Source organism: Ascidiella aspersa, chromosome 3 (assembly GCF_963924565.1).
Source record: "Ascidiella aspersa chromosome 3, kaAscAspe10.2, whole genome shotgun sequence".
NCBI classification, from domain to species: Eukaryota; Metazoa; Chordata; class Ascidiacea; order Phlebobranchia; family Ascidiidae; genus Ascidiella; species Ascidiella aspersa.
In genome coordinates, this window is record NC_139449.1 from 38,155,545 (window position 1) to 38,178,368 (window position 22,824).

At 33.8% G+C, this 22,824-nt stretch overlaps 3 protein-coding genes across 3 annotated transcripts; 1 reads left to right on the forward strand and 2 right to left on the reverse strand.

Annotated features, from left to right (window-relative positions):
* The first annotated feature begins 1,213 nt into the window (after window positions 1–1,213).
* LOC146162869 (uncharacterized) lies at window positions 1,214–9,158 on the forward strand. Its single transcript, XM_083385424.1, has 8 exons — window positions 1,214–1,641; window positions 2,276–2,412; window positions 3,008–3,216; window positions 4,288–4,681; window positions 5,097–5,204; window positions 6,334–6,434; window positions 6,997–7,079; window positions 8,333–9,158. The coding sequence occupies exons 1-8, from the start codon at window positions 1,288–1,290 to the stop codon at window positions 8,687–8,689; spliced, it is 1,743 nt and encodes a 580-aa protein (XP_083241550.1). The 5' UTR covers window positions 1,214–1,287; the 3' UTR covers window positions 8,690–9,158.
* A 2,763-nt stretch (window positions 9,159–11,921) lies between these two features.
* Window positions 11,922–16,863, reverse strand: LOC146162870 (prostaglandin reductase-3-like). Its single transcript, XM_083384545.1, has 5 exons — window positions 16,657–16,863; window positions 15,776–16,035; window positions 13,850–14,005; window positions 12,881–13,062; window positions 11,922–12,578 (listed from the first exon to the last, which is right to left on the reverse strand). Exons 1-5 carry the CDS (start codon window positions 16,844–16,846, stop codon window positions 12,299–12,301), a joined length of 1,068 nt encoding a protein of 355 aa, XP_083240671.1. The 5' UTR covers window positions 16,847–16,863; the 3' UTR covers window positions 11,922–12,298.
* A 106-nt stretch (window positions 16,864–16,969) lies between these two features.
* Window positions 16,970–21,750, reverse strand: LOC146162871 (adenine DNA glycosylase-like). Its single transcript, XM_083384121.1, has 4 exons — window positions 21,527–21,750; window positions 20,238–20,435; window positions 18,627–18,816; window positions 16,970–18,211 (listed from the first exon to the last, which is right to left on the reverse strand). The coding sequence occupies exons 1-4, from the start codon at window positions 21,730–21,732 to the stop codon at window positions 17,273–17,275; spliced, it is 1,533 nt and encodes a 510-aa protein (XP_083240247.1). The 5' UTR covers window positions 21,733–21,750; the 3' UTR covers window positions 16,970–17,272.
* Between the last annotated feature and the right edge of the window lie 1,074 nt (window positions 21,751–22,824).

The following is a 22,824-nucleotide window of genomic DNA, read 5'->3' on the forward strand; positions in this document are numbered from 1 at the left end:
GCCAGTGTTGTAATGACTTGACTTAAGTCACTGTTTTCAAATGATTTGACTTGACTTGACTTAAAATTTTTTGGCGCTCTTTTACTTATGTACGTGAATAGTTATGCACAAAACAAAACCGCATACCGCAACGCATATTGTTTGGGTTAGGGTGCGGGTTAGCGTTTGGGTGAGGGTGGGTCATGTAATATTATGTTTATTATTAATAATAACTTGACCCACCCTCAACCAAACGCTAACACAAACAATATGCGTTGTGGTATGCAGCATTTAAAGAAAGTTTTTTTTTTTATTAATTTTCACGTACATAAGTAAAAGAGCGCCAATTTTTTTGCTTTTAATAACTCTTTTTTGTAAAATTGGGTTACTTATCTTTATTATTGCACATAAAACAATTTAGTTTCTATATGTTGCGTTTATGTTGGTTTTTACTTGAGATATTGCTCATAATCAGACAAGTTTACCAGTTTTAATAGTAGAAAGTTATTTTTTATGACATGGACTTAAAGTTGACTTGCTCTAACTATGACTTGACTGGGGCTTGACTTGCGCAACCGATGACTTGGAATGGGACTTGACTTTATTCAAAAAGACTTGAGTTGTTTTACGAATGACTTGACTGGGACTTAAAAGGATTGACTTGAACTGAAGTTATTTTGAGAATAACTTGACTGGGACTCGGGTCATTTAAAAATGACACAATGCAGACTGACCCTGAAAGGTCATATTTTTATGTAAAATTACTATTGAGACAGGCAAGCGGGTTTTGGTGAAAAGGGATGCAAATGCAATCTGGGTTTAAAGCTAAGTTGGATAATATATGAGAAAGTTTTAGGAAGTGCACGGACATTTAGCCTAATCGCCGTCTACATTTTCACCAATACATGATTATTTATTGATTCAAGTTTCAGTGGTAGTAGTATTAGATTTAATTTTCTAAGTTTTGCCCAATTTTAATGATTTTTTGGAGAATATATTTGAATTATTTGTTAGTCGGGTTAATAACCTCAGAAAGTACATATAGGATATTTAACTGGATCACTCTTTTGCTCATCAATTTGAACTATTTGAGTGTCCGGGTGAATATCCTCTTCCAAAGTTTCATTCTCTTATAATTATTACAACTATACATGTTTCTATACACATGCAATGTTGCAAATTGCATTGATAATATTTACAGGACCAAAATTTGTAAATCTTACTTTCAAACAGGCCAAAAAACTTCAAAAATCATGGTGAATTAATAAAAGTTGTTACACTAAACAAATAATTTTAAAATTACAAAATATGGAGGAATCTTCAAAACACCAAGAGACGAGTGAAATCTGTATTCCATCTAACAATGTTGGAATTATTACAAATGGAAATATTGATAATCACATCAAGAAACAAAAGGAATATGAAAGCAACAATATTTCACTTGAGTCAAAGTTATCGACAAATAATCAAAACGATGATTTATTTGGAGTTCAATTGCCATCAACGGTGTTAGATCGGCCCCCACCTTACTCCAACAATGGAAATACTCGTCAGTATGTTTCAAGTCTCAACTCACCGATGTATAAGCCATCACAACTTCGCAACTTTCAATACGATGTAGTTATGATATACGACCCTAACACAGATTTTCACGCTGCCCAGGTAGTTTAAGTTGAGATTATTTAGTTCACTTGTATCTTTAGGAAATCATAAAGTTAATGTCACATCATTAAAAAGATCTCATAAAACGTTTTTTGGCATAATTAAACCTTTAGATGGGTACACTATGCACGGATCTGTAATGTAGCTTGATATTAAATTGCAAAGCCCAAAAGGTCGAGTAGATCAACAGCATCTTGATTAAGACGTTAAGACCTGAAGGTGCTAAATAATGGCCCAACTTTCGAAACTCAGACTGATAACTATTGGGTCCCATCTTTTATAAATGATGCTTAATGTGCTTCTCAGTCACATCAACTGCAGATGATACAAGCTCGTATCGAAACGTCTTAATCAAGATGCTGTCGACCTACTCGACCTTTTTGGGCTTTGCAATTTATAATTAAAATTTTAGAAGTTTTAAAATATACAACCCAAACACATCTTAGCATTTACATATTTTTCAATTTGATTTGCATAAATTATATTATAAAACTTACAATGATAGAAACCTTAAAATTTTATTGTTGTTTAGTTAAACTATTGAACATCTAACTAAACCAAAATTTTAAAATATTTGTTAGTTTTTGGTTGAGGTTGAGTAATATCTAAAATATGATAATTTCTATCTGTACAGGACTTACTGAAACTTATTGAACCCCAAAACCTAAAGATATTTGATTTTGCTCGCGACTGTCCCCCAGGAATGTCACAGAAAGATGTATTTGCTGCTGCATTAGATGCATGCAAGTTTACATGCATCGTTGTAACAAGGTAAATATCAATCATAAATTAATACTGCTAGAAGAACAGCAGCCAGACCTCTTTAATCCATACCTATGAGAACCAGAATGCAGGATATCCAAGAACTTATTAATTTGTTATGCATTAACCTAAGCATCATTAATCCAGAAACAGACTCTAAAAAAAATTAAAACAACTGCTAAATAATAGCGAGATTTTTAAAACTCAAGCAAGAGATTTGGTAAGAAATAAGAATATCAAAGCACATACTGAAGTAGGTTGCATTTTAAACAACATCAAATGTTGAAAATTAATAGACAGATTCAAAACGTTCAAAATGCTACCTAATGCTATAAAGGCTTTGATATCCTTACTATGTCTAAATAAAACCTCCAACTATTATGCTCCAAAAATGTAGATAGTAGTTTACACAATGCTTCATTTCCAAGATAAATTGACTTTTTGTTGTCCAATTAGTTAAATTCCGCTAACGAAGTTTAATGACAAACCAAGATATTTGATTAAGGAGCCCTACCTTTGTATATATTGCCGGCTTTTATCTTTTTAAATTTTATTATATATTTCTTCTAAAAATTTTTTACAGTTATTATTTCTTAATTTAAAGGAACTTTATTCAAAACTTTTGGCTCAAATTCAAAGCAGATATGGCCTTACAAGATATGATACAAAATGAACACAAGCAATATTCTTTGGTTGTGGTCGTTATGGATTATTCAATGAAGGAACAAGATTTACCTCTCGACTTGCAAACAATATCTCCTATATATCAGTCGGAACGATTCTTTAAAAATAGATTAAACAATGCATTTGCAGGTAAAATGGCAATTTTTTTAAATTTACTGTGTATTTTGTTTTATTTTCTTTTTCTCTACCCTTTTTATTTATACACATTGATTATTTCATTTGAACTTAAAATGATTGTTTAAAAAAATAGATTAAACGAGGCATTTTCACGTAAAAATAGTTAAAAAGTTCACTTTGTACACTTTGTTTTATTTTGACTTGACAAAAAAATTCTTAATTTTAATTGAATTTTGATGATTGTGTATTGCATTATGTTTATACAAAATGATCGCAAAGTTTATTTTTTAAGTAAAGTTTTTCTTTTCTTTCTGTGTAGGAAAAAAATATTGCATGTTTTCAAACTTCACACAGACTGTTTCTGAAAGGATGACTGGCATATCTTTCTGTTATAGATCGATCTTCCACAATGCATTTGTTTATTTTTCCAGGTTAATACAATGAGTAATCATATGGGCATTGATTATCTTGTTTATAAGTTTACTGAGTAATACTGCATGCTTCTTAATATAATTCCAGTTTGTTTCTCAGCATGTTTTATTTTTAGTACAACAATTTAGGAAATCAATTTCTGACGATTGTTTAAGTTTGTAATTTTATTGGATTTCTTTTGACATGTGTAGACATGTGTAGAAACATCCATAACTTTATAATAGCAAAGTTAAGAAACGAACATCCCTTTAGTTTTTTATGAAAACATAATTTAAAGTGTAAATATCTTAATGTGGTAACCAAAATTATTCAAAAATTTTTTTTTTCTTTTTTACAGCTAATGTTGCAAATAAAATAACCCTGTAAAGTTACTTAAACTCTAACATCAACCTTGAAACGTTAAAAAACACTAATCTTGATAAAAGCAACTAACATCTAAATCTAATATCACATTTTAATAGAAACTTCAGTTATGTTTTGAAATGTAATTTTCTGTTTTACCAACTTTAGCTTGAAAAATGCCAAAAACCATTTTTACACTTTGCAAGAATTTTTTTAGCGAAATCCTTGATTTGCTAGCCTCCTTTCATTATTGCTTGTTGCACAAATGTGTGTATATCAACTTAATATAATTTTCGAAAATGTTTTTAGACGGTCCCTTTCCAATGATGAGTGGTGTTCGGTCAAGCATGCCATTTCACTCAAACATGACCCCTCCTTATCAAAGTTCATCCGGCATTCACCAAAGTTTCTACGACCAACACTCAAAGCAGCAAAAAACAGAAAGTCTCGCCACCCAATCATCATTCCACGAATCCGACTTTTCAAAGCACCGTAATAGTCCGTCTTTTACTCCGAGTAATCGCACTTCTAGTGTGAAGGAAAGCATTTATGACAGAGCGACCCCGAATGTGTCGTTCCGTAGTCAATTTGAGCGACCTCTTGAATGTCGTGGAAGTAGCAGCGATTCTGAGATTCAACAAAGCCCACGTGTTGCAAGTAACCACAGCAAAAAACAAACGATTTCGAGGAAGTTGAGCTCAAGGTAATCAAGAATTAAGGGTGTGTAATGAGTTCCATTAATCACTTTGCAAAGCAGTATTTCTCAAACTGTTTGCCTTGAGTTTGCAGATTTAAATTTTCCGTATGCGAGACTTAAATGCCGGCTAACATTTCAAAACAGAATATTATGGTATTATTTTCCTATTGTTCTGTGTATTTAGGGACGTTGTTAAGTTGTGATTGTAGTTTTGTAAAAAGTGTGTTTTCTTACTGCGCCCAAAGCTGTAAAAATTGAGAAAAAGTAATTTCCTTGATGCAGTTTTTTTACCAATATTTGTTCGCTGCAAAATTGTTCAGAAATATACACGTGCTATAGAGATTGCAATGTTGATAATTTAGGTAACTTAAAAGCTACGATTTTGTGTTATTGAGGTATTTTTTTCACCAATTTTTTTCAGTGACTCTTCACTGCCATTATCGCCACGGCAACCACAGGAACATAATGAAAATGACCCGAAAAGCAGCATTTTCGAGAAGATACAACCCCTCCCTAGTATGGCACCCAGGTATGTAAAAAAACAATTGCAACTGGGGCTTACATGTTTTGATTAGGGATGTCCGATAATATCGTATCGTAGCCAAACCTGATATCGAGTGGTAGTATCGGTTCTCATTCAATACTAGGGGGGAATTACCGATCCGATAATATTAATTTGTGCATTTCAGCCAGGTTTTGTGACCTTACTTATAGTTTTCGACCTTAAAAGATATATATATTAAAAATCGAAAATAAATAGCTTTCCTAAAGCAAAAAACACTTTTTGTTTGTTTACCTTATAAACATAGATAACTGTTTATTTATGTAACAAAGTTTAAATATGTTATATCACATATTTGTTCAACTGCATAATTTGCATAGCAACTATATAAATATGCAAAACTTGGATCACTTTTTAAACATGATTCCTTATTAATCTCACATCTTGGCCATTACCAGACATAACGTGTAGTGACCGAGTCTATATTAAAACCACTATTTAGTTCCTCATTGTTCTTAATAAGGTCAATTGAGTTATTGCAAGGATTTTTAGTTTCACAATCAAGGGTCTAGTTTAATTTATACCAGGCTTTGCATAAAATTCTATTTGAGCATGATTTAGGCTAGCAATAACTTTTGCACCTCATGAAAAGTTAAAAACATATTGTTGGTGTAACTTAATTGTTAAAGTGATGTTTGTTTTACAGGTTTTTTCCAAGTTTGACAACATTTTTTTTTGTCAAATGGAAAAATTGCTGGACAACTTAAATAAACTCTAGCTATATGAAAGTTACAAATGGTGTTAAATATACTTGTCAATCTTTCCCAATATAGATAATTACCTACTACAGAATGTGCTAATTTAGAACTGTATTTTTGTGCCCAATAATACAAATATAAACTTCAGTGGAAATTTGTCATACAAAAATATTGATACAGGTGTTGCTTTTAATGGCGAAATATATTTATCATAACATCGCAACCAACTAATTTTCGGTTTACTAATTTCTGTACTTAGTTTAATCTTTATTATTGAGGTGAAACCAGAATCGTTTGTTATTCACCATTCAAATTCAGGCAGATTCTGTTATTCGAAAGAAAATTTTGACTACAAAAGTATGATATTTCTATATATATATATATATTAATTTTTCTAGTTCAATTGGTCGACGTCAACCGGTTGAAGCTAGTGACAATTCCATGGTAACTACATCGTCCAATCACAGCGCTTCCTCAATTATGACGTCACTTCCCTCATGTGAGTGCCGCCGTAAATAACCTTCATTGTTCTTGTTACTTGCGCTTTCAGTTTGTTGTTGTTTTGTCTCCGACACTTTCCTTGGAATTTTCCGAAAACCTGACGCACTCGATTGTTGAGGAATGTTTTTATGCGAACCCTTTCACTTTATTTTATGTCGTATTGGAATATTTCTCACTGACTTTGGTTTTGTTTAACAAAAGTTGGATCATTTTCAAAGATAAAACAGAGATATATATTTTGCCATGTCAATAAAACATATCTCCAAAGAGTCAGGAAGGGGCCTAATGATCAAAATGTTCAGTTTGAGTTATTTTTTTTTGTCAGCACTTTATTCATGTTGGCAATATTACAGAATTTCTTAATTTTATAGTATTGTTTAATTTAGATTTAGAATTCACTGTCACAACATGATAATACAAACATGTATCTGGCTTCAAACAAAATTGCTAGATCATTTTGTTTGACCTGAGATGATTTATGGTTTAAATGTTTTTTTTTAAATTAGTTGGTGTTTCATTTAAAATAAGTTGCATCAATTTTTTGTGCATGTATGTTTTAGATTCTATATCAGTGGAGGATCAAAGAAAGAAACTTTCAAGCATCGAGAGTTCAACCCTAAAGCAGCTCATTGTGGATCCGGAGGTAAAGCACAATGTTGTGTATGCAAATTTGACCTGAAGCCATCATTAACAAAAGCAACTGATCCCGGGTCTAGAAAAACGAAGCACTTTTTTAATCCAATATAGAACACAACAGGGATGTCAAAGGCAATAAAGAAGTAGGTGAAGTCAGTGACTTCTTATCATGTTGAAAATCAACAAAGAGTTATCTGAAACGTTCACATAATGCTACATTCTTCTAGATCAGGGATGGCGAACCACTGACCCGCGGGTCACGAAGTGACCCACCACAGATTTTTAATGACCCACTTGTCTCTCTAGAAATACCGAAATGTTATCGCTGTAAAACATAAAGGGTGGCGATCCTTGGAAATTAAGAGTTCGCGGACGAAAAATTCTATAAACCCTGGTTAAACCAATAAACCATGCTAAATAGCTTTCTAGTACTGAACTCCTGTAATCTCATAAAAAATGCTTCAGCTTCTTAATATTTGTGGGAATCCGAAATCATTCAAAAATTACCAACCCCGACAATAACACTTAAAACGACGCAGTAGAGTTTCGCATAAAGTGAGCGGATAATCAAATATATGACCCACTTGAGCATTTTGTAAGGATTAAGGTCGTGTTGTTGACCCGCACGATGAAAAAGGTTCGCCATCCCTGTTCTAGATGGAACCTGAACACACATATGTGTGATTACAACTGAGATCTAGCCCTTCTGAATCTGCTTTTTGACCAACGATTACGGCTTACATATCATTAGTATACCGAAAGCTATTGCAGACTCTTCACCGAATCTGTCGATCAATGATCAGGGCAGACTATAAAAAAACTAGCCTGTAGTGAGGTTCGAACTCACGACCTCCGGTCAAGCCGGGACCGTCGCTCCACCAACTGAGCTATGCAGGCTCACAAAGGGAACGAGTCGAGAAACAACCATACGCCAATACTTGCTCAATTTGTTAGTACAAGCAACTTTATATTGAAGGGGATTCACAGTACCATATCATTATGCAATGAAACCTGAACACACATATGTGTGTTTACAACTGAAATCTAGCCCTTCTTCTTCATGGGTTTCAAAATTCCCTACTTTCTAACTAAAACTACAACCACAATATCGTATTTACCGCTATGTGCTGCAGTATTCGAATAGAATGCTATGTATTTTTTTTTAATTTCCTAAATGTAAGCTGAAAACAAGTCATTAAAATAATTTTTAAAATCATTAAAAAAATTAGAGAATGCTAATCATTATTTTTACTTTTTTAGCATTTTTCATTTGAAAAATTTCCAAGCTCTCCAGAGTCACCTAGCGACGACAGCATCGATAGAATCACATTGGAAATCTCAAATGACGAATTACCACAGCTATATCCCGTGCAGCAGGGTGTAGCATATCCCATGCACCAGCATCCGTCTCAAGTTGTGTCATCCGATGCTGAGTCATGTTCACAAAAAGAGCCAACAAATGCTGAGTCATGCTCATCACAAAAAACTACCAAAGACTCGCAAAGTTTACCGAATAATCCGGGTCCTCAGAGTGGTTATTCTGCGGATAGTGAGAGAAGTGTTTCGATGTTGGCCTCAATAAGACATTCCTTCAACAGATTCAGAAAGAAATTCTAACAAATTTTGATTGTTTCGATTTTTTCTATTTGTTTATTTTTTGTAACAATAATATTGTTGGTTTAAATATTAATTTCCACAGATTAGTAGCGTATCAAAACGTCGTCCTAAAGATGTCGGTTTACTCTTAAACCAACTTTGTCTTGTTATTTATATTTAAGACAAATAGAAAAGTCAAATCATTGTGATAACCCTAACCAAACGTTATTTTACATATTATTACAAAGCAAGTTTCTTTTAATGGTGAAAATAACGGCCAAAATAGACATAAAAAAGCGACATGCTTTATTATTCAAACGTTTCGCCAAATGCTCATGCCATCATCAGTGATATGAAGGCTACATCAGTTACACCCGTTTATACACGCACCTTTTTATCTATCGGTTTTTTGCGACGCTTTTTTCGCACCTTTTTATCATTCCTTTGTGCGACTAAAGTATATATAAACGGGTGTAACTGATGTGGCCTTCATATCACTGATGATGGCATGAGCATTTGCCGAAACGTTTGAATAATAAAGCATGTCGCTTTTTTATGTCTATTTTGGCCGTTATTTTTACCATTAAACTTCTGAACAGATCCGTATATAATGACCCAAAGTTTCTTTTAGAAGTTTGAATTTTCAGTTAAAATCACGAACACAGAATGTGTTTTCTGGATAATCTACTGATCTCCCTGTTTGTTTTACTTAAGTTGGGCCACTCTTGCAAATTAAAATGCAAATAAGGTACAATTTGTCAACAGTGTGTCTCAAACTTAAGCTACTGTTTTTATTTTATGAGTCAAATATCGTTATTTCCATTGCAACAATATTTTCGATAGGCCAAAAGATCTAATCTTTGGGTCTACTCCGTAGTGTTATAATGTAATCAGCATGATTTTTTGCTACATATTGTGATGTTTTTGCTGAAAATAGTGTTTGTAGCACAACAAAGTGGACATTTTTGTTTAGCCCAGCTTAAGCCCCCACCTTTCGTCGTTAAATTTCTTGTTCAAAGTACGCAATACCTAATTTACCCCAAGTTTTAAGGAATGTGCTAATCGAGAAAAAAAAAGTGTTTTCGTTATTTTTTACATCACTGTAATTTTGTTTTGTTTATGTTAAAACTCTCATTTAGAAATTGCCAAATTTCACTGAACTTTTCAAGTAAAAAGAACTATAGTATAAACATACAGTAACTATCGCCTGTAAGTTTTGTTTACCATTTGTTATTCCTACCGTTTTGTTGTTTAGTGCCCTTGTTTATTTTTGCAAATGTGTTAATTTTTTTCTTGTTGCGGGATTTTATTGTAAGTACTTACATTCAGGGCTATTGTTGCATTTATCATCATTTATTTATAAATAAAAGTTATTGGCATCGATAATGCTCTTGTGTAATTCATTGCATGGCTGATACATTTAAAATATATTGGATGATATTTGGATTAAAATATATTGAATATTGGATTAAATTCAATTGATGGCTTTTATATACTGACTTTAGAACAGTGCTCTTCAACCGGTGTGCACGGCGCACCCTAGGGTGCACCAAAATATGCATTTGTTGCACCAGTACGAAAAAGGTATACAAGTTCATATTTGACGTTTAGGATATTATTAAAAGGATGTAGGTTTCAACTGATGTATATAAATGAACCTGTAATGCTGTTTTTGAAATGCATTAGTACTCGCAAGCAGCCTGCAGCCATAATTGAACTCTCGCCGACAGTGTGTAAAACTTCGGCAGTTCCGCTCGGTTTAATTGACATAATGATATTGATATGCATAATGATTTTTCATATAGCTTCTTACCTCAGTTTATTTTAAGGAAACAGGGTGCATGAGTTTGTCACAACAACTTTAAGGGTTCACCAAACCAAAAAAGTTTGAAGAGCACTACTTTAGAGACCATCATTGTAAAATTACATGTCACAGTTATCTAAAACGTAAATGATGTTGGACATATTGGTTGCAGATGTTGAAAAACAGAAATAGGTAACATTTTATAATAATGGAGGTAAATAAGTATGATTTATTATTAAGCTGTTGCAACAATTAAATGTTTTTTGTCAAGTAGATTTAATCTGCAACGCGAAGTCTTATTTAACAACAAATAGGTTCTCTCATTTAGAATATTATACCCGATGCAAAGACGTATTATCGGCACTTGTTCGATACTAGATTAGCATAAGAATTTTAGACCTGGCCTAATTAGCGACCCACGGCAGCGATTTCCATCTTCATCGGTCTGCAGGGCTAAAACTGAGATTTGTAAAGGCTGGTGCTGGTTTCGCTAATTGAATCCGACTCCATTTGCTAAGTTGGTCGAGGTTGCCTGTTTCAACAGCTTAGCCACAGCAAGTATTAAACGGATCTGAGTTTACTCAATAACATCAGAACGGCAATCAACTTACAGGAATAACTTAAGGTCCCTGGTACAATACTAACAGTATAATAACTTCTGTCCGTTACTTTATTTTAGTTGGGTCAGTTGAACCATTTTTCCAGTTGCTTTTAGTTACTACTAAATTCTGTTCGTTCATTTGGCCTACCGCCGATCCTTATGGAATTCTATAGCGGAGGCTTGTTAGTGGGTCCGTGTTACTTGTTTTATAGACACGGCAAAATGTGTTATGGTCATTAGGTTACGTCATAAAGTTGGCTTTCAAAACTTTTCAATAATAGCAACAAATAATAAAATAAAAGAAATAGCAAGTTATCAACTGGTGATTTGTAAACTTCTTTACGCTAATGCTAATTCCAACCTAATAACATAGAAAAATATATTTGTCTCGTCAACTTTGACCACATGGGTGGGGGGTGGTAATGACGACAAGCATGGTAATGACGTCATTTGGTATCAACCAGAATTTTTTAAGGTAAGTATCGGTAAAAAGAGATTGGATTTCAACTTATGGACGTATATTTTTTTAACCGAGGCTACTCCTAATAAATCGCTGCTAATTAAAAATCATTTTACCTGTCATCCTATAAATCCCACGCAAATGGTATAAACCGAACTTGGGAAATTGCAATTTGCAAAAACTAACTTCTTATGCAATAGTTTAAACTAATTGTGGGCTAACTAACTTTTGTAATGTTCCGAGATACACATTTTGTATAATTAGTACCACACTAAACTAGGTTCGACTATTAGCCTTACCTTAAATGTAATGATGTTGTATGTCAGCTTTTGAACTAAGTAAAAAAACAGTTGCAACTTGGAAGACGTTTGTCTTTAATAAAGGTATTTGCAATAATGCTGACAAATTAAATTGGAACAGCAACAAATGAAATTATGCATAGAATCTTTACTAAGGACAAGAACGAGAAAAATTATAAAAAAATTATAAACTTTTTTACATGTAAGTTCTACCAACATAATGACACTGGCCTCAAATTACTTTAAAAGCAACTTAAATTTACAAAAGAATCAATAAATAGAAATCTGTTACAAACGAGCATTCTTTGATCAGAGTTTTATAGTTAACAGAAGCAATTTCTCTTCTAAATTAATTTGCTACTATATTTTTCAAATTAAAAATTGATCTTCTGACTTGAGTTATTTCAAGTCAAGGTCATTGGCCATCTGTGAAGGTCAAATAACGGGCTATAGAGCTATTCGAATCTTACAACTTGCTCATCATTTGTTCCAAATCAACGACAACTTTTCCGACACTTTTCTTCGAGTACAAATAATCCACGGCGGCAGAGATGTCGTCTATTCCTCGGAAACCTTTTTCTTGAACTCTCTTCCCGAGATCGATCCCGCTCTTAAGTTTCCCGGCTTCGTAAAGTTGCGATAATTCTTCGAACGATTCCCTCCATTGGTTCACAAAGTGGAAGAGAAAGAATCCCTGGACTTTCGCGCTTTTCATGAGAAGTTTTACTGGAAGGGCGGCCGCAGACCTCCAAGTAAAAGTTAATTAAAATCAGCCGAACAAAAAGTTATCAGTGTTTTGCGGAGTTAGAAAGTTTCTCCAGATAAATGTCTCAGACGGATTTACAGATTTGAGATATTTAATCACAAGTCAATCAAAGTTCCTTTTTGTTAATAGAGTTTTTTTTGAAAGAAATCACTTTTTTGCAAACACATTTCCTACCAACCAGTTCCAGTTATCAACTTTCCCTAGCAACTTGCCTAATAACCATAGTTACCTAGCAACCACATCTCCCTAGTAACCAAATTTACCTAGCAACGGTGTTCTCACCTCGCAGATTTTGTGCTTCCAACGCCCATCGGATCCTGGTAGCCTGAAATGTAACCGATCACGATCAATCGTCCCTTCACTGCGAGACGATTCACACAAGTGTCGTAAGTTTCACCTCCCACCGACTCGTAAACCACGTCCACACCCTCGGGGTAGTGCTTCTTCAATTCATCACCCAGTTTCTAAAAAAAACATTCGTTTGAAGCATAAGTTGTATAAATGGTTTGCACCAGGGCTACTCAACTGGCGGACCGCGGTTCGTGGAAAAAAAATCCGGATCTTATCTGCCTCAGTATTTACTCAGCGATGCGATATGATGAGTTTTTCTTGGCAAACAATTGCTGCTGTTTATTGAAAACCCTTTCTATAGTAACGGACAGAATTCTCAGTTAAATCGTCACGCCTTTTTATTCTAGAAATAGGCCGATATATTCCACCACCACACTGCATTATTTGACGATGCAGTTTTGCACCAGATCATTGCATCACAGCTTAACCTTAACGTATACTTCAGCCTTCAGCGAAATACAGCTTTATCATTTAGCTATGTTCTTCTTATCTCAACACTTTTTAGTATATAAGCTGGCTAACATAGTGCAATTTAATTTATTAACCCTCATAAGGTGGTAGCTGTTGCCTAAACGTCGTATGACTGTCGTTATTTCGAAAATACCTACATGCAGGTAAGCTGGTAACGTACTCTCGTTTTAATGATTAACCCTGGTGAGGTCAACTGATATCTGCTGACCAACATGGGTTTATAAATTAATTTACACCGGTTTTTACACCTAACTTCTATCTAACAGCAAAATAATCTGGCAAAGCTAGCAATTCAGGTCAGACACATTAACCAGATCTTAAGATGTATATATATTTCGCCAATCAAGGCATCGTCAGTATGTCTTAATTCGAATGAATAATTTCTATCTATTGATATATTTTCATAAGCAAAAAAGTTTATTTTCTCACATGTTTTTTCACATTAATTGGATGATCGCATCCGATTGACTTAAGGAACTCTACTTTTTCGTCTGTTGAACAAGTTCCGATGACATGACAACCTGCCAACTTGGCAAGCTGGACGGCGAACTGACCGGTGCCACCCGCCGCTGCTGTCACTAACACCTGCCACAAAATAAGGATGAAATTAAATCATCAATTGCTTCACGAATCAAGATTGTCCGTGCATCTTTATTTTAAACATAATGGCTAATTAAATGTATTCCTGAGCATATACTTCATAAATTAAAAAAAAATTGAAATAAAATGAACAATTTTTTTTTAATGTTTTTCAAAATAGATTTGACTCAAATATAAATTATGCCACAAAACAAGGATGAAATGAATCAATTAAGATATTGTCCGAAATAAAACAATGCAAGCGCAATTAAATGTTATTCCTAAAACATATTTGCCAGTTAGAAAAACTAAATCATTAAGTCGATATCATAGGGTTGGGCATTTGACCGGTCAAATAAAATCCGGTCAATTGACCGGTCAAATACTCGTCAAATAGGTCAATTATTGGTCAAATACTATACACACAATCAAAAAGCAATTAAAGTTAAAAATAAACCTTGATTTTAACTTTAAATAAATATATGAACATTTTGGTTTAAGTACAATAGTTTGCAAAAAAAAAACAATTATTTTTTGATTATCAATAAGAATTTTTGCAAAAAAATGCCCATCTTGCAAGCAATACTATAGCAGTATTGTAGTAACTTTTACCATTACTACAACCACCAAGTAAAGCCAACAAGTTTATTAACGAAATTTTACAACAAATAAATGCATCAGTAAAAAAGATTGTGGTATACCCAGTGGTGGGAAACATTTTTATTGTTAGCAGTTTCTATCGCAAAAGTCACATTTTAAACCGGTCCTGTTACAAAAAGTCTTATTTTTAGGCAGTAAACAGATAATTTTTATATATACGACAGAACTTCGTTTTATGAAGACAACGTCTTCTTTTCCTATCACATTCTTATAAACCAAACTATCTAACAACCTATTCTTGAGATTAAAGTAGTTGCAAAAACTGGGTGCAACCCCAGGTTCCAGCAAATGGTGCGAACTAGCTGAATCCCAACACTGCTATATAACAGCCACATTGAAAAGCAGCGCAAAAATCTGTTGACAGTAACCAGTAATGCTGCTAACCGGTTCGCTGATCTCATAAAATTTCGTGGGACGGTTCTACAGAACCGGTGCGAACCGGCTGAATCCCACCACTGGAACTAGTGTTTTCTTTTATGACAAACGCGATTCATGATATATGTGTACTTATTCTAAACAAAATAAATCTACTTTGCTATTACAAACACTTTGTGATTACCACAGAACCTGTGTTTGCATCAGGTAAACCCTACAATTTTATATTTGAATTCTTTAAAAAAGTTACAATCAAGATTATTTAAAACTCAAATCACAAAACAACTCTTAAAAAATTTACAACATTTAAATCCAATATAAGTATTTGACCGGTTAAATAAAGTGTGGTCAATTGACCGGTCAATTGACCGTATTTGACCGGTCAATTGACAGGCTTGCCAACCCTACGATATCATGAATAGCATTGAGAATTGGCTCAATATATGTAAAATTCAAGCATAATTATTCTAGACAAAATGCTTCTATATATAAATTCTGCTAAAGAAAACAATATATAAAAGATAAAAGCGGGAAAATAAACAAGTTTATATTTTAACTTTTGTATATTTTAAAACAAGTGTTAATTCCTGTTGTAACTACAGTAGAGAGACCAAGAGACAGCATCCATATATTCAAAAAAATATGTTTTTAGGTTAAAATTTGTTAAAACTGTTAATTTTAGGGCAAAATATTTGGTTAATAGGTGACAAAAATAATCGAACTATTGATATTTAACCAAACCTTTTCTTTCGGCTTTAAATCCCCGCAATTTTTCAACGCAAGCTTGGCCGTCATTCCACTGACAAGAAACGGTAGGTATTCTGGTTCCGCTTGGCGCAACGGGAACACCTTGGTGCCGGCCACAGCCTGGTACTCGGAGAAGGCCCCGCTGGTCATGTGGGCCACACAGGAGCCGGCACGAAGGGACGATGGGGCCTTGTCGCCGATGGCAACCACTTCACCAACTGCCTCGAACCCAGCATCAAACGGAGGGGGAGTCCCTAAATTGGAAAGGAATAAATAATAATTTAAAGGGTGTTGATTTTATTATTTGCTATCTAAAACAAATAGGAAAACAAATGTGATGAGAAACTGCCTTGCTTTGGGAAGTAAATAAGGACAATGATGGATAAATTACATTTTAAACTGAACTAAATTTATGGCATCGGAATGCAGTGTGTTAATAAAAAGATATACCAAGATAAAGAAAAAATATGCAAGTATTAATAAGTTGGCAAAAAGTCGTAGTTTTTTAACAAAATTAAGATTAACAGGTAAAACAAGTAAACAGTAGGATCTCTCTCTATGTTATTTATTTTCATTTGAAATAAATCACATCCGGTGCATATTTTTTTTTCTAAACATACAACTTGAGTTTGACATAAAATAAATTTGAAAAAGCCTTTGAAAAAACAAAGGGTATTTCAAAAACTTTTTAATATAGGAATTCAAAGATAATAATAAAAAAAAATCATGCTCTTAATTAAACTTTATCTATGAGATAATATTTGTTTACTTTTTAAATCAGTTCTTCTTCAAAATTAAAAAAAAATAAGTGGAGAGTGCTCTAGCGGTGATTAGTCTCTTTATCAACTCTTTTTATTAAAAAACGAAAAACTGACCAGGCGCATATTTTCCTGCTGTGAAGTTAATATCCGAAGCGTTTATTCCGACAAATCGATTTTTCACCAGAACTTCTCCGGTGCGAAGTTTCGGTAGTGGAACCGTTTTCATTTCTATGGCTTCACGAAAGTTTGAAGATAACGCTCGGACAACGAGTTTCTTCATCGTAGATGGGAGTGGGCTGGCCATATTTACAAGTTTTATAAATTAAATACTCTGTTAGTCTGGAAAATATAAAAAAAGTATAAAAAATGGCAGTAATAAAGTATTGGAAAATTGTGTCGTAAATGGCATAGATAAGTGAATTCTACAGAGGGGCTCACAAAAAAAGTTGCAGGAATCCAGAGTGCACTGAAAATGGACAATTTATGTAAGAACGGTTCTTGAATGTAAAAATCTGTTTTTCGTAAACAACAGTAAAAAATTTTTGGAAGGGGTGTGTGACTATAAAAGGTTGGGAACCACTGGAATAAATTTTTCAAAATTGTTTCAAAAGGCACAATAAAATAGAAAAATAAACATAGCACTTGTTTAAAAAACAGTAAAAAAGCAATTCAATTCAAACACTTGTAAAACATGATATAAAAATACATGCACAGATAATTAAAATGGTGTTTATAGTGCTTCGGTTTTAACAATTAAAGGTTTCTTTCGTTTAGGTGAAAAAAAAGTATTGATACTCGATTGTGAGGCTTTTCGCTTTTGAGTTGGTTTTACATTTTTACTTTCAGTACAAAGTTTCAATATTTTTAACACGGAACTTGAAATTGCACTTTGTTTTAAAACTTGTGTCGTAACCAGTTTAGTCTGATCGGCAGAAAATTGAACTTTATCAGCGTTAAGTTTAATTTTTACATGATAAACATGATTTGTTTGGTGAATATGTGAAAAAATGTGAACAACTTCGCCAAGATATATTTGTTTAATGAGGTCATAAGAAGAAAGAATAACACCAGGAAGTTGTTTTAAACAATTCTGTGCAACAGTTATTTCAACTTTCTCCTTTGGTGAAGATTTTGATTTTCCAGAATTTTTTTTGTTTTCAGATAGGGGAAGCACCAGATTACAATTGGGGAATTCCCACAAACCAGCCAGCAAACCTTTTTCTTTTCGTTTAACAATCACCCATTTCGACTCGCCATTTTCAAGTTTAAAGTCTATTGCCTCTATGACTAAAACAGCCATCTGTTCATTTCTGGGGGCCTTTTTAGGGGGTTTTCTGGGGTAATTCGTCACACCCAATTCAGGTAGCCAAGGTGAAGATAAGCATAAAAAATTTGCAGAATCTTCAATTTCATGAATATCTTGTTTAGGCAGTTTTTCAAGTTCTTTATTAATTTCATCTGTTTCCAGTTTGATTGTTTTTGTTTCTAATTGATTTGACTCTTTTTTACTCAAATTTTTCTTGATGTATTTTGTCAGATTTTGATTCTCGCTTGATTGACCTTTGTGACCTTCGACCTCTATCTTTGCTTTGCACAGAGAGTTCAAAGGGCAAAGTGAACATTTCGGATTCTTAGGCAAACAAACGGTGGCTCCGAGTTCCATTATTGCCTGCAATCGTGACAACGCACTTTACTACGACACAATGTACGCACTAACACTGTTTACATAAGGGAATTGGAGAGGGAATTGAACAAATATCCAAAGTTCCTTACTACTTGAATGAATTGTGAAATTGACTTTGAAAGACAATATGTTTTTGGTAAAAGAATATACCCAAAAACCAATGCTTTGATAATAATTAAAGCTTTAAACTGTATAGTTTTTTTTTCTTTTAACACTAAATTGTATTAATTTGTTGAAACTTTTGCCAATTTGGCAAAAAAGTATTTAAACACATTTTTTTTTAATTTAAAATCTCCAAATATACACAACAAATTTTTTTTCCAGGAGTAATTCAGTGGATTTTTTAAGGAATGTACTTACATCCTAAAAAAAGCTACTTAAAAAAAAATCCAAAACACACCTGATTAAAGTCACCAGGTCGTTTTGTATCCACAATATCGTTTGTCAACTTCCACAAATGTTCGATAACTTCTTTGCTCGTGCTGTTTCCCCCGATTCGCTGCAAACGACACAAGACGCGAGTAACGTTTCCATCAAGGACGCCAACTGGTTCGTGGAAAGCTATCGAAGCAATGGCAGCTGCAGTGTACCTAGGACACACAGACACTGTGAGACACTTATTGCATTTTACAATACATTCCTAGACATTTAGGATATATTTGGATTAGTTCGAAAACCTTTTTATTTTGAAAATATATTCCTATTTTGGGTCTATATAATTTTATTTTAACAGAAATAACAGTGGCAGAGCGACTACTAGTCGCACACTGATCGCAAGCCGAGGCTTCTCAACATTCGAAGCAATGGCAGCCACGAACAAAAAAAACTTGTTATATTTAACAATACATTTCTGGACAACCAAGAAATATTTGGATAAAATAGGCATATTTTTAGTTTGAAATAAATCACATCTTGTTTCTATAGAATTGTGATGCCTATGCAACTTACAATCAGCATATTATATAAAATTGAAAGAAATTGGTTATAACCAAAATTAATAATTTTATAACAGTTAAAGCATATATGTAATTGTGAAAATATTAGGTTAACAGCAGATATACAAATGTTAAAAAAAATGGATCGCTGCATTAAAAACGATTATTTAAAGAAATGATAAAACATAGAAACTATTTAATATCTAATATCTGTTAGCTTCACAAAATCTAAAATTGTTTACACTGTGAGGCACATTTAGTAATAAGGCTGTTTTTGAAACAAATTTAAAAATAAGTATTTAAATAAATAAAAATAAATTTTAAAATACATTTAAAAAAATAAAAATTAAAAAACATTTAAATATATATAATGTAATATTGAAAAAGGGTTTGTAGAGCTCTTCTGGCAAATGTAATTTGCAGCAATAGCTTATATACGTCTAACTAAGTTAAACTAAATGAATTAATTTCGAAAACAACTATGTTGTGACAACATATGTAGTCAACAAAGGTCGATTGTTTCATCACAGCTGATCGCGAGCTACTGTCAGTATGGAGAACCCGGTGACATTGAGTCGACAGGTTCATCTGTGAAGATCGAGTTCGTGTCTGACAACAGTGTGGCTTACACAGGCTTTGAACTAAGATGGACAAACTTTACCACGCCCAGTGAGTCGTATCTAAGCAAAACTAATACATATAATCAGGGCTGTGGAGTCGGTTTGTTTTGCTGGAGTCGGGTTTGGAACTATGGTACTCTAGTAAGATCACGTAAAACTACCCGAGTTCGACATGCGCATGCGCAGTACCAAATTTTAAAACTGATATGGCCGCCAACTGGAAATTGTAAAGGTGGAATAGCATATGGTGGAACATTTTCCAACTATGTTTTGTGATTGAATGAAGTGAATGTTTTGTGAGTGAATGAATTATACGACACCCCTACAAGAAGATTGCCTAATATCCACGTTATTTTAGTTACTTAAATTGGTGAAATACAGGCTGTAGAGTCAGGGCCGGACTCAAGACTCGATAAAATCGCAAATTTGACCGGAGTCGAAGGTCATTACACCAACCTTCCAACTCCAGGCAATTCCTTTAATAGTTGTTTGCTGTTCGCTGGAATCAGCTTCGATGAACTTTCCATAACCTTGTTGGCGCCCTCATGTAACCTTCGACCTCTTGAGTAATATCCGAGACCCGACCACATCTCGTTCACTTCTTCAATTGTTGCTTTTGAAAGGGATGCTAATGTCGGCCATTTCTTCATCCATCTGAATATTATTCACAAAGTATTGTTTTTCACAGTGGTTCTCAACCTTTTTTCTTTTGTTGGCTATTTTTGTTGCACAAAAATACTGTGGCTCAATAATTTTTTTTTATGGAAAAAAAAGTTAAATAGGATTAGAACAAAAAACAGCAAACATATTTCAATACAGATTATTTATTCAACCATGCATTAGTGAGATATTTTCCGCTTAACAATAAATTTACATTCCTTCTCAATTCCTCCCCAACCCATTATTCTTGTAAAATAAGGTATAGTGACACAAATGAAACTAAGTTTTTCAATAAACCTAGCTTTTTAAACTTGTTCTGTGGCCCACTGGTTGAGAAAAGCGCTGGTATAGCAGAATATGGTCAGTACAAAGTTACTTTCCTACAAAAGATGAAACATGAATGTACTAAATGTGATAATGAAATGTAGATTTACAACATAAAAATGATAACAAGGTATGTTTCTGTGCACTGATTTATTGCAGACAGTCTTTCTATAAATGTGTTTCCCGGGAGTGAAAAAATCCGGGAAAAAGAGGAACCCTAGTGGTAATACAGAAATTTTCAGGAGATAGGATTTAAGCATATTTGGCCCTCACACAAATACAATACTTGATGCTGGTCTAGGATCCCACCACATTTTCGACCTGGGGTTTCAACTGCTAACAATATTTAAGTTAAGATGCAAGTAAGAATTTGGGCGTTGGTCTAGGATCCTACCACAGTTCTTAAACCAACGCACAATATTTGGGTTAGGGTGCGAGTTAGCGTTTGGGTGGGTCAACTATAATTATAGTCATTATGTAATAACAATGGTTGACCCACCCTAACCCAAAAGCTAACCAGCACCCTAACCCAAACAATGTTTGGTGTGCTAGGATTCTAGACCAGCGCCAGAATTTGGTTAAGGCAGGTCAAGTAATATTACTATGACTTTTATTCTCCCATGTTTATTTATTTATTGCAATTTCCATTTTGACAACTCGTTTCCTGACTGTAAAAAAGTGGTAGGATTCTAGACCAGCGCCCATTTCAAAAAGCAATTTGCCAAATGAATATCGGTTATATCTTTGGATTAAACATTTACCTGTTGTAATAGTCGATAACGGTTGCAACTCTTGTCTGTTGAAGCATTATCTCGGACACCCAGACTTCATAAGCATGTTGGTCGCTATCTTGCACAACACAAGTTTTGCGCCAGGGTAAATTACGCTTATTCCCATCGTACCAAGACAACAGGTTGCTTCTTAGTTCTGGTATTTCATCTTCAGTGAAGCTAAAGCTATCCGTCATTTTTGCAAATCACTATTACTTTTTAAATATGCAGTTTTGCAAAACACATGTGAGTTTTGTGAATCGGCAATGTGTTTATCTGTGGTGACCACTAGCCGTTTTATTTATTTATAATGCTTAAATAATGCCAAAATGACAAATAAAACCGTAAATTTTTTTTAAATGCTGTGTAATTATATATCCCAAGGGAAATTTGATTTACACACAATCACACAAATCATGTAGTCTGTTGGCAAAACACATCTATTAAGTTTAGCGTTCTTAAACTAGTCCTAATAAAAAAATAGTAAAAACAGTTTATTTACATCAAATTTACTATTTAAACTTGTTTACCAACTTGTACTAAGGTGTAGCCTATATGACATTTTGCGCTTTTCAAAGATCGTAAGAAAGGTTACGTAAGAAGAACAAAGCTCCGCATACAAAAAATTTACGCTGTACAAAAGTGCGTTGCTTCAGTTTAACGGAAGCAAGTTTCAAGTCAAGTTTGCGGTAAATGTTATACGCCGGAGGCAAATTACAACCTTAGCGAACGCGAGATTTATTGCAACGCAAAAGTTGAATAACGTTGCTATATGAAATATACTTGCGTTTGATGTAGCAGGCTATTTACATGTTTAACAACTCAACTAGCTGATTTTGCACTATTTCCATAACTCTTTCTAGAAAGTAACATCTAACAATAACTATAATTGTACATAAGCAGTGTTTTGGTTAAAATAGTTACTGGGCGAAAGTTTTTTTGTTATATGGAATGTGCTTTTTACGCCACACTTGTCTTCATAAGAAATATGTTTTTTAAATGATTACAGCCACCAGCGTTGTTCAAGATTGAGTTTGTTGGCATTTTATAAAAAACAAATGCCAGTCATTTTTGCAACAACAAAACCTAATTTGACGTGCTAATGGCCGTTATTACCGTTTTCTGCAATAATTCACAGTCGTATAAGTTTCCGAACACCGCAGTGAGTGAAATGGCGCCATAAAAAACTCAAAAAGTGACGAGATTTATTGCAATGGGAACAAAAAACGCGAAAGTTCGACTTGCCCTGAGGGGGGTAAAGGAAGCAAATAATAAGAAGTTGAGTTGAA